Below are 12,600 nucleotides of genomic sequence, written 5' to 3' on the forward strand. Positions count from 1 at the left end.
TTTTATGTTAAAATAGGGTTGTTAAAATTGTTCTTATCTATCCTAACTTGATGCAAATATCACTCATTAATACGGTTACGGAAATTACGGAACAATTTATTTTGTACAATTTATTAATATACTAAACCAACAATCCTCACAGAGTCTGGATGCGGATTCTCGATATTGGTTTCGTTAACATGTCAGCAAGCATTTCTTCAGTCGGACAATACACAAATTTCACTATCCCGAGTTTCTTCAAATGTTTCGCAAAGTGGTACCTAGTATCAATGTGTTTCGTCGTCCGATTGCTATATTTCTCTGATTCTAACATCTGCTAACAGCTTTGATTATCTTCATACATGATAATTTTTAAATTTCTCTCCAAGATTTTTCAACAAATTTGTAGCCAAATTTCATTTTGTGACGCTTCAGATAACGAAATAAATTCTGCTTCTTATCAACCGCAACACAGGTCTGTTTTCTACAACTCCAAGATATTGTTCCACCACAAAATTAAATATGTCCGCTGTTTGATTTCCGATCAACTCTGCATTCCGCCCAATCTGCATCTGCGTAGCCAAAATCCAGAATCTGTATTGCAATCGGAAAGACGAAACTTTAGATCTGTTTGAATTTCTATGTTTATATTTATTTGAATTAATTTTATTATGGCATGAATTATGGGATTATGATAACGGGATTAGAAACAACAACACTTGAAGGCTACAATATAACCAGGGAAATAGATGAGGATGAGATGAACCATGTAATGAATTAGAGCATGTACAAATGAACTCAAATGGACAAGTGAATACACATTAGCAAGTGAAAGTTCAACCGCTTACACTTATTTCTAATTCCCAAAATATCACAAGTTTTCCTCTAATTTCACACCCGGTGTAATTTTCTACATTTGGTCCTTCGAACCGGATCGTGAAAGGAAGCACTACGTGCAGTGAAAATTTGTGTACGGGCACTACGTGGCCTTAATTTTGGAAAAACGGCACTCCGTGACCGTTGGTGTGAACCAAAGCGTGGACTAATTCGTTTGCTATCCGTTGTGTTGCGCAAACCCAACAGTGGGTTGCCCCGCTATCACGGGAAAATCTGACTTTAGTGTGCTGTGATTCTTGTCGTTTTTTTCCGTGTGGATGAAACATTTCGTGCGTGCGTATTCTAGTTCGTGAGAAAAGTGACGCCGACCGTTGGAACCATTGCGAAAACCGCCATCCTGTAAGCAACCATCAGCGCATCAAGCTCGCGCCAATCGTGATCGTCGTTGCGTACAACTTTCGTGCAAGCTGTGCGAAGTCAGTGAACTTTCGCGCCAATTTTAAAATAAAAATGGAGAAGAAGTTGAAATCGGTGCAACTGAAAAGGCATCAAGCGGTCGAATTGGTGAAAAGTATCGAACAGTCTACGATCGGCTACATCGAGGAAAATGCCAGTGAAATACCAGTGTGTGAAATACCAGGCAAATGCAAAAGTGATGGAACTCGATGAGGAGCCACAGATGCGAGTGTAAGTGAGCGGTGTGATATGGATACACGTATCGTCGCGTTAAGGGCTTTCTTCTACGAAAGCAACCACCTCCTACGGCCGCGCAAAATATGTCGAATGAGTCGATGCTATTAGCGAGCTCGACACTCAATAGTTCAGTGCTCAATAGTTCAATAGGTGCAGTGAATTTGCGGCTTCCAAAAATCGAATTGCCTACGTTCGATGGCGATTCCACCAAGTGGTTAACGTTCCGTGACCGATTTGTGGCGATGATCGACAGTGCCAGTGAGATACCGAACATAATGAAGCTGCAATATCTGCTGTCCTCGTTGAAGGGCGAGGTTGGTTTGCTTTTTTGAGCACACCACGTTGACAGCAGCAATTACGAGGTGACGTGGGCTGCCTTGCTGAAGCGGTACGACAATCCGCGTACGCTGATCCGGAGTACTATCGGAAGATTCATCACCTGCCGCAGTGAGCTGTGACAACGTGGACGATTTGGCGCTGCTCGTCGATGAATTCACGCGGCATGTGAACGGTCTGAAGAAGCTCGACGAACCGGTGGACACCTGGGACATGCCACTCGCCAACCTGCTTCTGATGAAGCTGGATTCGTCGACCATTCTGGCATGGGAGAACCACTCAGCGCAACATAAAAAAGATAAGTACAAGGAATTAGTACACTTTTTGCAAGATCGTGTACGAATATTAAAATCATCGCGCGAGTTTTCCAATAACAGTGACGGCAGTTTGAGAATGGTGGCCGGCAACAGAAGGGTATCCGACCATAGGCCGAGAATTGTGGGCAATGCTGCAACTGCAAGGAGAGCTTCGCCGAATGTTTCAGCTCAACAGTGTGTTTTGGGTTGTGCAGAGCTTCACAATCTGCGCAATTGTCCTGCATTCTTGCGAAAGGACGTACAGCAACGCCGTGAAGTAGCCACCCGTGAGCGACTATGTTGGAACTGCCTCAATCGCAGTCACCATGTGAGGGATTGTCGTTCCGCGTTTAAATGCACTACGTGCAACGCACGCCATCACTCCTTGCTGCACGTAACGCCAATTGTCACAATGGCTGCGCAGTCGGATGATGAAGTGGTTCTGCTGGAAACAGTCCAACTACAACTGGTCGATGATCACGGCAATAAACATACAGCACGAGCACTATTATTCCGGATCAATGTGCAACTTTATCTCCGAATCTATGGCCCATCGACTGTTGACACCGCTTCCCAAAGTAAGCATTGCTGTATCGGGTATAGGGCAAATCAAACAGCACGTGAAGGGTTCCATCACAGCGACCGTTCGATCGCTAGGAGAAGACTTTCATTCGTCAATGGAATTTCTAGTGCTCAAGACTCCGTCGGCTGAAATTCCAACAATTCCCTTAAATATTGCGAAATGGAACATCCCGAACGTACAGTTGGCAGACTCGTCTTTCCACGTTCCGGGAAAGGTCGATGTTGTAATCGGTGGAAACACGTTCTGGAAGATACACACAGGAAGGAAACAGTCACTGGGTAACGGAAGGCCATGGCTGATAGAAACTGCGTTTGGATGGGCGGTCTCGGGGAATACTTCCCAACTTGCTGGCTCCAATCTACGATTGTGTCACACGGCCGCCAACGAAGGTGCCATCGAAAGCTTGCTCCAGCGGTTTTGGGAGGCTGAGAGTATCATGGAGAATCCTGCCTTGTCAATTGAGGAGGACATGTGCGAAAAACATTACGTAGCTACCACGAGCCGTAATGCACAAGGTCGCTACATTGTGTCCTTGCCGCGAAGCCCCAAACCAGAAAGAACGCTGGGTTTGTCAAGAGAGATAGCAGATCGTCGTTTACTGGGTGTAGAACGTCGACTGAAGGCCAATCCTGAAATGGAAAGGGAATATATTAAATTTATGAGAGAGTATGAGTCGTTGGGACACATGGTCAAACTCACGGAACCCGTTGATGACAACAAACCACATTGCTACATTCCACATCACGCGGTAGTCAAAGAGACCAGTACAACAACCAAGGTGCGTGTTGTTTTTGATGCATCCTGCAAAACAACATCTGGCTACTCGCTAAACGATACTCTGCTGATTGGTCCAACAGTGCAGGATGATCTGCTTACAATCATCCTACGCTTTCGAAAACACGCTGTCGCAATAGTGGCAGACGTAGAGAAAATGTACCGGCAGATTCGTCATTGTGAAAACGATCTAAATCTATTGCGCATACGCTTCTGTGAATGTCCCTCCGATCCCATTTCCACGTATGAGTTGCAAACGGTGACCTACGGTACCGCAACAGCACCATTTCTAGCCACTCGAACGCTACAACAAATTGCGCACGACCACAAACAACAATACCCTTTGGCAGTCGACCCAGTGCTACATGATTTTTATGTGGATGATTTGTTGACAGGAGCAGATGATGTAGTAGAGGCCGTTGGAATGCGAACGCAAATTTCGCAAATGCTTGAATCGGCAGGTTTCCTCTTGAAGAAGTGGGCATCGAATGTCTCCGAAGCGCTTGAAGGAGTTCCGAGCGACGATCTAGCGATCAAACCACTTCTACACTGGCAAGAAGATCAAGCGATTTCAACATTGGGCTGGGTTTGGGAACCGTCTAACGACATGCTACGATTCAGAGTCGACCTTCCACCACCAGCTCGAGAGCTTACGCGAAGTTTGGTCTTGTCTTACACGGCCAGAATCTTCGATCCCCTAGGCCTACTAGGGCCAACGGTAATACTTGCCAAAATGTTTCTGCAGCGATTATGGGGGTTGAAGCAAGACGGTAAAACGCTAGATTGGGATCGATCACTACCAATTGACCTTCAAGAGGAATGGAGAAAGCTGCACAATACATTGTACTCGCTACGCGAATTATGAGTGCCTCGGTTTGTTTCACAATCCGGCACAGAAGACCTGCAGCTACATGCATTCGCTGATGCTTCACAAGGAGCATATGGAGCATGCTGTTATGTACGAGCAGTATCCGCAAGAGGCATCCAGGTCAGATTACTAGCTGCCAAGTCCAAGGTGGTAGCGTTAGCAAATACGAACTCAATCGCCCGGTTGGAGTTGTGTGCAGCACGGCTAGCAGTACACCTTTTTCAGAAGGTGGTTTCTGCACTCAAGGTGTCAGCTACGGCTATCTGTTGGACAGATTCGATGACAGTAATGCACTGGCTGAACTCATCACCGCGTCGCTGGAAACCATTTGTGGCCAACAGGGTGGCACAAATAAAGGAAGAAACGCGTATCTCCAGCTGGCGTCATGTTCCTGGAGTTGATAACCCAGCGGATGACATCTCGCGCGGGCTGAATCCGGAAGAATTGGTGCAGTGTTCACGTTGGTGGCATGGGCCGAGTTGGTTGTCCTACGGACAAGAGAAGTGGCCCCATGATCAACCGGCGATGAAGGAAGGCGAGGTTGACATCGAAGAGCGACTGGCAGTCTCCCACATTGTCACTACATCTACGATGTGTGATTTTAGCACTGTGATACTGTTCGCCAAATACTCAAGGTATGGCAAGTTACGGAGAGTCGTGGGTTTCTGCTTGCGGTTCATCACAACGCTTAGGGCAACCAAGGCATCATCGTGCAAGCGCGTTAAGACAAAGGCGGACATCAAGACGTTGCTGCACTCCGTTCCACCGCTTACAGCAGTGGAGCTACAGCAAGCCGAGCTGCGTTTGTGGCAGGTAGCACAACAGGAGTCGTTCGCGGAAGAGCTGGTCGACCTACAACGAGGGAAGCAGGTTAGTGCGAGATCGAAGCTGAAGTGGTTGTCCCGATACATCGACGCACAGGGTGTGTTACGTGTCGGTGGCCGGCTAGGTAATGCCAACATCCCGGAGGCAACGAAGCATCCGACAGTCCTTGCAGCATCACATCGTCTGTCAGTGCTATTGGCAGAAAGGGTCCATCAGCAGGAGATGCACGCCGGACCACAAGCAATGTTAACCATACTGCGGCAGAAGTTTTGGTTGATTGGAGGCCGAAATATGGTAAAGCGTGTGTATCACCAGTGCCACACTTGCTTTAGAAACAAGCCGACGTTGGTGAAACAGGCGGTAGCGGATTTGCCTGAGTCGCGGGTAACACTAACGAGACCGTTTGCGGTGAGTGGGGTGGATTATTGCGGTCCGTTCGTGTTGAAGTCTACCATCCGCAATCGCAGTCCCACCAAGGCGTATATCGCAATATTCGTCTGCTTCGCGACCAGGGCAGTTCATATCGAACTGGTGAGTGATCTCACATCGACTGCATTTTTGGCTGCATTACGTCGTTTTGTCGCGCGAAGAGGGAAGGTTGCTGAACTGCATTCAGATAATGCAACAACATTCAAGGGGGCAGCGCATGAACTGCATCGTATATATAAGATGCTGAAAATCGATGAGGCTGATAGGAGAGGGATTTTGGGAAGCGGCGGTAAAATCGGCCAAAAAGCACCTTCAAAAAACAATAGGAGTTAGTAGCATTACACAGGAGCATATGCTTACCATTTTAGCTCAAGTCAAGCAATGTCTTAATTCTCGCCCGTTGGTACCGTTATGCGACGAAACAACTGATTTGGAAGCATTAACCCCGGCTCATTTTCTGATAGGTTGTAGTATGCAGGCAGTACCGGAGGTTGATTTAAGTAAGCTTTCTTCCAAACGGTTAAAAGAGTACCAATTAGTGCAAAAGCATTTACAAGGAATTTGGTCCCGGTGGTACCCGGAATATTTGCAGCAGCTGCAAGCCAGAGCAAGGCACGCAAACAATGCGCCGGTCAAGCTAGAAATAAATCAGCTAGTTATAGTAAAGGAAGATAACGTTCCACCTACCGTTTGGCCGAAGGGGCGTATAACTGCTTTACATCCGGGTAAAGACGGTGTAGTTAGAGTAGTTACACTACGAACAGGCACGGGAAAGGAAATAGTCAGAGCAGTAAATAGGATCGCATTGCTACCTAATCCCATTGAGCAGTTCTCAAAGTGTTCGTGTTCTTTCCAATCATGCTACCAACACATCCAAAGATATTTGTTTCTTTCGTTTCTCGTTTTCTTTCATGCATAGACACGATCGCAAATACGCACTTATTCAAACAACAAACACAAACACGGTCATTTTTTTATTTCATTAAACACTTTATTGAAACATAAAGTACACTTTCACAACACATTTAGAATCCTTCATACTCACGAATGGCGTCATACTGTAAAGTACCGGGTCGAGCCAGGCTGCGGGAAACTTGTCGACAATCTGCGTTGCCTCTGTTCAGCAAATTCTTGCCTGTTGATGCACGCACTGCATGTGCGTCTGTGAACATTGTTTATTCACTTCACACTTTACCAAAACACACCGGCGCACGAGACTTTGAACGAAATGCGCACAAGCACACAAACACTGCGCGCGGGACTTAGAACAAAACGCGCACAACCATCTCCGGCAAAGCGTCGCGCTGTACTGGTGGTTTTGTACGTGTAAGAGGGGTGATATACGGAGCGATGGTTCGATGCTGTAGTGTAAGCGAGACAACACGATGTGACGAGCAGCTCCAAGTTGTTGAGCTCGCTGGAAGAAAACACACACATTCACAGACGGCTCGTCAAAGCACGGTATTTGTATTGGTGTTAGTGAAGCGCGCGTGTAAAACAGAATGCGAGCTCTCATCGCAGCGCGTTTCTCCTAGCTTCCTCAAGCTTCGTCATACCCCTTGGCCTGAATCACTCAGAATTTGGGGTCTCATTTTTTGCGTGGTGGTATATTCGAGCGCTTGCGCATGAGTGCAAGCAAGCGCGGTATAAAGGATAGAGGGAGAAAAACGATTATTTTGCTCCAAGCTTTCCACTTTTGTTCCGCTGGGTATTTACGCTATAAACCCCTTCTTAGCATTTCGCATTGTACATTATACGGTCAGATTGATCCATTTTTAGGAGCACTGTCATCGATTTACCTAACCTTACCAATTATTCGACATCAATCTCTCATTCTTCCAAATTTTTTCCCGTCTACACAATTCCTCATTCTATTATTTGTTTTAATTGTAAGAACAACATGCCCGTCATGAGTTCAAGCCCCGAATAGACCGTACCCCCATACGTAGGACTGACTATTCTGCTATGGTAACAAAAAGTCACTGAAAGCCAAGCCCACTTCACTTGTGGGCACAGGCAGGCCTTGACCGGCAACAATTATAGTGCCGAAGAAGAAGAGAAGAACAACAATTATAAACTTCTAACGATAAACTAATGATACTAATAAAATTAATGACGCTTTCTCAATCGTTGTAAATAAGGTTGTTATCTCGCCGAGGTTTGAAGTGCTATTGTTTATTCCCTTTCAAATTCACTGCTCTTCTAATTCTTCTTATTTATAATTACGATCTAATCCTTTCTGTACTAATTATCCTAGTTGTCCTAATTCTAATTGTGCCATGCACATTGCCTACCGTAAGGCGTCAACAAAAATAAAATAATAATAACAAACTACTTTTGTTTTTTTAGAATACCATTGTACATAGGGGTTTTGATAACTGTATTAGATACACTTTCCTTCTTGTTTTTGGATAAGTACAAACTGAGACGTCTGGAACTATTTTTTGGATTTTTGATCACTACAATGGCCGTATCGTTTGGTTATCAGGTAATCATTTTTCAATACGTATAAAAGAAAATGAAACAGGCGTAAAACGTAAATCACATTATTTTTTTTGTGCCATAGTACATCGTTACTGATATACCGCAAATCAGTGTAATTGAAGGAATGTTCCTACCTTGGTCTTCTGATTACCGTCCCGGTACACTGCTGCAGGCTGTGGGTATAATCGGTGCCGTTATCATGCCGCACAACTTATATTTACATTCAGCGCTTGTAAAGGTAAAAAATATACATTCAATGCAGCCCGACCAAAGATTTGAAATAATTGTAGAGTTTTTTTTTTCTTTTAAGTCTCGTGCGATCAATCGAAACGATGTTAAGGAAGTGAAAAAAGCAAATCGTTATTACTTTATAGAAGCATCGATTGCCCTTGCGGTATCCTTTGTCATTAACGTGTTTGTAGTGTCCGTTTTCGCTCATGATGTGTATGGAAAGACTAATCAAGACGTGGTAAGTAGACTGCAACTAAACTTCCGTAAAGCGAGTGCTTTAAAACTTCGTAAAAAATAAAAGCAGTAGCTGATAATTTAGTACACACCACATGATGCAGTTCCAAAATGTTTTCAAATAACTTTTATAGATTGACGCTTGCAGTAATTCATCATTTGGGGATGACATTATATCTGCATTTATAGCAAATAATTATACAGCCGATATCAACATTTATAAAGGCGGATTAGTACTTGGATGTTTTTATGGTGGACTATCGATGTACGTGTGGGCTATTGGTATACTAGCAGCCGGACAAAGTTCTACCATGACTGGCACATACGCAGGACAATTTGCTATGGAGGTAAACTTGGTGATCGTTCAAAGAATTTATTAATCTAACACAACATTATCTTACAGGGTTTTCTTAACCTGCAATGGGCACGTTGGAAACGTGTATTGTTCACCAGAACAGTGGCAATTATGCCTGCGTTTTATGTTGCTTTCTTCAGTAGATTGGAAGATTTAACTAAAATGAACGATATATTGAATGCCGTGATGGCTTTACAGCTTCCATTCGCTGCGATACCTACAGTCGCCTTTTCTTCAAGTGTAGGTATGTTGTTTTATGAATAATATTTCCAAATATGTAATAATTATGGGTCAGTTTTTTTAAGAGTCGGATTGATCCGATTCCGAGCTTAGTCGGATTGATCCAATTCGAAGTGACTCTAACAATTAAGTGGGGAGAGGGTTGGGCATGCATCACAGAAGGATTTGATTCCGGAATGGGATGTACTCGTCTGGAATCGGTCGGAATTGGCCGGAATCGTTCGGACTCATCGAGTCCACGATAAAACGTCGATTGAGCACGTACGAGAATTTTTTTATGACATAAATATTGGGGGAGGGAGAGACTGGTCACGGAAGAGTCTAGATCGGACCCAATCGGACACAATCGTACTCTGTATCTTCGTTGCAGAATCAAATTCGATTTTAATACGGAGTCGTACTTTGTTTTTTTCCGCTATTTCACTACGGATTATCCGTCACGACCATGTAATATATCTGTACTTCATGATTGCTATCTCTTTTCTATATATTAAATAGCATTGATGAAAGAAGACTTTGTGAATGGCAGGTAAGCTTATATATTACACCTTATGTTGTTAATTATGATTTAAAATATTGTTATACCTTTCCGTTTTGCAGACTTGAAAAAAATATTTCTATCACACTCAGTTTTACTGTTATTGGTATAAACCTTTATTTTATTGTGGCCAATTTAGAGCAAGTAAATTTAACGCCTTTGATGATCTTTAGCGTTGGTAAGTTAATCAATGCTTTACTGATTTAACTTTAACACAGACATATTGACACAGATAAATTTCTTGCGTTTTTTTCAGTTTTTTTCGGTATGTTTTACATAGCTTTTAATTTGTATCTTCTATTGCATATGATGGTAAATTTAGGAAATAAAGCAGTAGCTTCAAATTGGGTAAGTTTCATTATTTCGTGATATATTATATAAGATATACTTCCTCCTGAACAAAAAAAGAAAAACTTTTTTTTCTTTTTTAGGTTATAAAGCGGTTTGTTTTGGATAATAGCCATTTGTTTTCAAATCTGAATGGCAATGGAATGTAAAGCGTAATAATAAAGGAATGTTTTTTTGCAATACAGAGAATGTACTAGATGTGACTAGAAATCGTACTGATATGAGATGTTGCGACTAAGTAGTTACAATTATGATAATGTTTCTTCTTTTTTCGTGGATTCATAACGGATGTACAGCAACTGAAAGTAAAACGTATTGGGCTATTCATTGAAATAAATTAATTTTGAATTATAAACTGTTAATAAAATAAAACATACTTTTACGTTACCATCATTCATCCAGTGTAGTTTTTCTTTACCCAATCAACAAAAAGGAAGTTATTGGAAAACTTTCGTGTGTGCCAAAACGAGAGAGCATGTTTTTTTTTCAACTACATTTTCGACGATGGCAAAACGCTACTTGTGTAGCCTGACAAAAAATGAATGCATAACGAAATACAGGTGAAGAGGAAACCTGTATCTTTCAACACGCTCACATGCATCTTCATGTGGATTCCGCTGGTCCAACTACCCATCGATCTCGATCTACCCTATTTTTTCTGTTATCCTGCTCATCCAGGGTGTTAGGCATCGTCAGTTAGTCCAGAACTTTCTCTACTAAAAGTTTATTGTTTATTGTTTATTGTTTATTGTTTATTGTTTATTGTTTATTGTTTATTGTTTATTGTTTATTGTTTATTGTTTATTGTTTATTGTTTATTGTTTATTGTTTATTGTTTATTGTTTATTGTTTATTGTTTATTGTTTATTGTTTATTGTTTATTGTTTATTGTTTATTGTTTATTGTTTATTGTTTATTGTTTATTGTTTATTGTTTATTGTTTATTGTTTATTGTTTATTGTTTATTGTTTATTGTTTATTGTTTATTGTTTATTGTTTATTGTTTATTGTTTATTGTTTATTGTTTATTGTTTATTGTTTATTGTTTATTGTTTATTGTTTATTGTTTATTGTTTATTGTTTATTGTTTATTGTTTATTGTTTATTGTTTATTGTTTATTGTTTATTGTTTATTGTTTATTGTTTATTGTTTATTGTTTATTGTTTATTGTTTATTGTTTATTGTTTATTGTTTATGTTTATTGTTTATTGTTTATTGTTTATTGTTTATTGTTTATTGTTTATTGTTTATTGTTTATTGTTTATTGTTTATTGTTTATTGTTTATTGTTTATTGTTTATTGTTTATTGTTTATTGTTTATTGTTTATTGTTTATTGTTTATTGTTTATTGTTTATTGTTTATTGTTTATTGTTTATTGTTTATTGTTTATTGTTTATTGTTTATTGTTTATTGTTTATTGTTTATTGTTTATTGTTTATTGTTTATTGTTTATTGTTTATTGTTTATTGTTTATTGTTTATATTGTTTATTGTTTATTGTTTATTGTTTATTGTTTATTGTTTATTGTTTATTGTTTATTGTTTATTGTTTATTGTTTATTGTTTATGTTAAAATAGGGTTGTTAAAATTGTTCTTATCTATCCTAACTTGATGCAAATATCACTCATTAATACGGTTACGGAAAATTACGGAACAATTTATTTTGTACAATTTATTAATATACTAAACCACACAATCCTCACAGAGTCTGGATGCGGATTCTCGATATTGGTTTCGTTAACATGTCAGCAAGCATTTCTTCAGTCGGACAATACACAAATTTCACTATCCCGAGTTTCTTCAAATGTTTCGCAAAGTGGTACCTAGTATCAATGTGTTTCGTCCGATTGCTATATTTCTCTGATTCTAACATCTGCTAACAGCTTTGATTATCTTCATACATGATAATTTTTAAATGTTCTTCTCCAAGATTTTTCAACAAATTTTGTAGCCAAATTTCATTTTGTGACGCTTCAGATAACGAAATAAATTCTGCTTCTTATCAACCGCAACACAGGTCTGTTTTCTACAACTCCAAGATATTGTTCCACCACAAAATTTAAATATGTATCCGCTGTTTGATTTCCGATCAACTCTGCATTCCGCCCAATCTGCATCTGCGTAGCCAAAAAGTCCAGAATCTGTATTGCAATCGGAAAGACGAAACTTTAGATCTGTTTGAATTTCTATGTTTATATTTATTTGAATTAAATTTTATTATGGCATGAATTATGGGATTATGATAACGGGATTAGAAACAGACAACACTTGAAGGCTACAATATAACCAGGGAAATAGATGAGGATGAGATGAACCATGTAATGAATTAGAGCATGTACAAATGAACTCAAATGGACAAGTGAATACACATTAGCAAAGTGAAAGTTCAACCGCTTACACGTTATTTTCTAATTCCCAAAATATCACAAGTTTTCCTCTAATTTCACACCCGGTGTAATTTTCTACATTTGGTCCTTCGAACCGGATCGTGAAAGGAAGCACTACGTGCAGTGAAAATTTGTGTACGGGCACTACGTGGCCTTAATTT

The 12,600-nt window shown here is 40.6% G+C and overlaps 3 protein-coding genes across 3 annotated transcripts; all 3 read left to right on the forward strand.

Moving 5' to 3' along the window:
* The first annotated feature begins 1,592 nt into the window (after window positions 1-1,592).
* On the forward strand, window positions 1,593-4,363 carry LOC121601646. Its single transcript, XM_041930463.1, has 3 exons — window positions 1,593-1,827; window positions 1,940-2,181; window positions 2,639-4,363. The coding sequence occupies exons 1-3, from the start codon at window positions 1,593-1,595 to the stop codon at window positions 4,361-4,363; spliced, it is 2,202 nt and encodes a 733-aa protein (XP_041786397.1).
* Window positions 4,364-4,654: 291 nt separating this feature from the next.
* Window positions 4,655-7,886, forward strand: LOC121601647. Its single transcript, XM_041930464.1, has 3 exons — window positions 4,655-5,001; window positions 5,059-5,722; window positions 7,878-7,886. Exons 1-3 carry the CDS (start codon window positions 4,655-4,657, stop codon window positions 7,884-7,886), a joined length of 1,020 nt encoding a protein of 339 aa, XP_041786398.1.
* LOC121601642 (protein Malvolio-like) lies at window positions 7,618-10,443 on the forward strand. Its single transcript, XM_041930459.1, has 9 exons — window positions 7,618-8,108; window positions 8,187-8,342; window positions 8,415-8,573; window positions 8,704-8,916; window positions 8,973-9,168; window positions 9,663-9,693; window positions 9,765-9,880; window positions 9,959-10,050; window positions 10,134-10,443. Exons 1-9 carry the CDS (start codon window positions 8,085-8,087, stop codon window positions 10,197-10,199), a joined length of 1,053 nt encoding a protein of 350 aa, XP_041786393.1. The 5' UTR covers window positions 7,618-8,084; the 3' UTR covers window positions 10,200-10,443.
* Window positions 10,444-12,600: the final 2,157 nt, after the last annotated feature.

This window comes from Anopheles merus, unplaced genomic scaffold, assembly GCF_017562075.2.
Source record: "Anopheles merus strain MAF unplaced genomic scaffold, AmerM5.1 LNR4000135, whole genome shotgun sequence".
In the NCBI taxonomy this organism is placed as follows: Eukaryota; Metazoa; Arthropoda; class Insecta; order Diptera; family Culicidae; genus Anopheles; species Anopheles merus.